This window comes from Condylura cristata, unplaced genomic scaffold (genome assembly GCF_000260355.1).
Source record: "Condylura cristata isolate star-nosed mole 26May11 unplaced genomic scaffold, ConCri1.0 scaffold00003, whole genome shotgun sequence".
NCBI lineage: Eukaryota > Metazoa > Chordata > Mammalia > Eulipotyphla > Talpidae > Condylura > Condylura cristata.
In genome coordinates this window covers 77,819,548-77,820,108 of record NW_004567104.1, presented here as the reverse complement: position 1 = coordinate 77,820,108, position 561 = coordinate 77,819,548, and the positions used below count along the sequence as shown (strand labels likewise).

Genomic DNA, 561 nt, shown 5'->3' with positions numbered 1-561 from the left:
CCGGGGCGGGGAGGAGGGGGCGGGGCCCAGGAGCCTGAGCTGGGGGCCGGTGGGGGTGTCTGCAGGGAGGGTGGGGGGAGAATCCCCCATGAGGGGCTTCACCCCAAGGTTGGGGACCCCCGCGTTTTTTATTCTCTTTGATGTGCTCGTGAGTGGAGATATTTTCGGAATTTCCCTTTCTTCACGCGCGTCACTTGCGCGTTGTAACCGAAGCGGCAGGTTCCGATGGGCGGGTTCGCCGCGCCCGGCCATCTTGCTGCCAGCTGGGGGCGGGGGCCGAGGGGGGCGCTCAGGCCCTCGGGGGATCCCGCTGCTGCCCGACGCCGCTGCACCCGTGCACAAACTGCCCTCTGCTCTTGCCGTGCCCGCGGGACCTGTCCACTTAAAACCTGCTCGTTGGGGCGCATATAACTGAGTCAACGAGCAGATGTCTCTGGGAGCGAACGCCCCGCCCTTGCGCCGAGGGCTGGCCATTCCGCTGCCCAGTGACAGCTTCTGGCGAAGCCCCGGCGCCGCGCAGGGGGCACGAGCAGCGCGGCCCTCACAGCTGCGCGGACGGGT

The 561-nt window shown here is 68.3% G+C and overlaps 1 protein-coding gene across 1 annotated transcript in view; it reads left to right on the top strand.

Moving 5' to 3' along the window:
* The first annotated feature begins 88 nt into the window (after positions 1-88).
* PRDM15 (PR domain containing 15) overlaps positions 89-561 on the top strand; it is a 6,518-nt gene continuing 6,045 nt past the window's right edge. The window contains exon 1 of the mRNA XM_012731011.1: positions 89-108. Within this exon, the coding sequence (XP_012586465.1) occupies positions 89-108 (20 nt within the window). The remainder of the gene's footprint in view (positions 109-561) is intronic.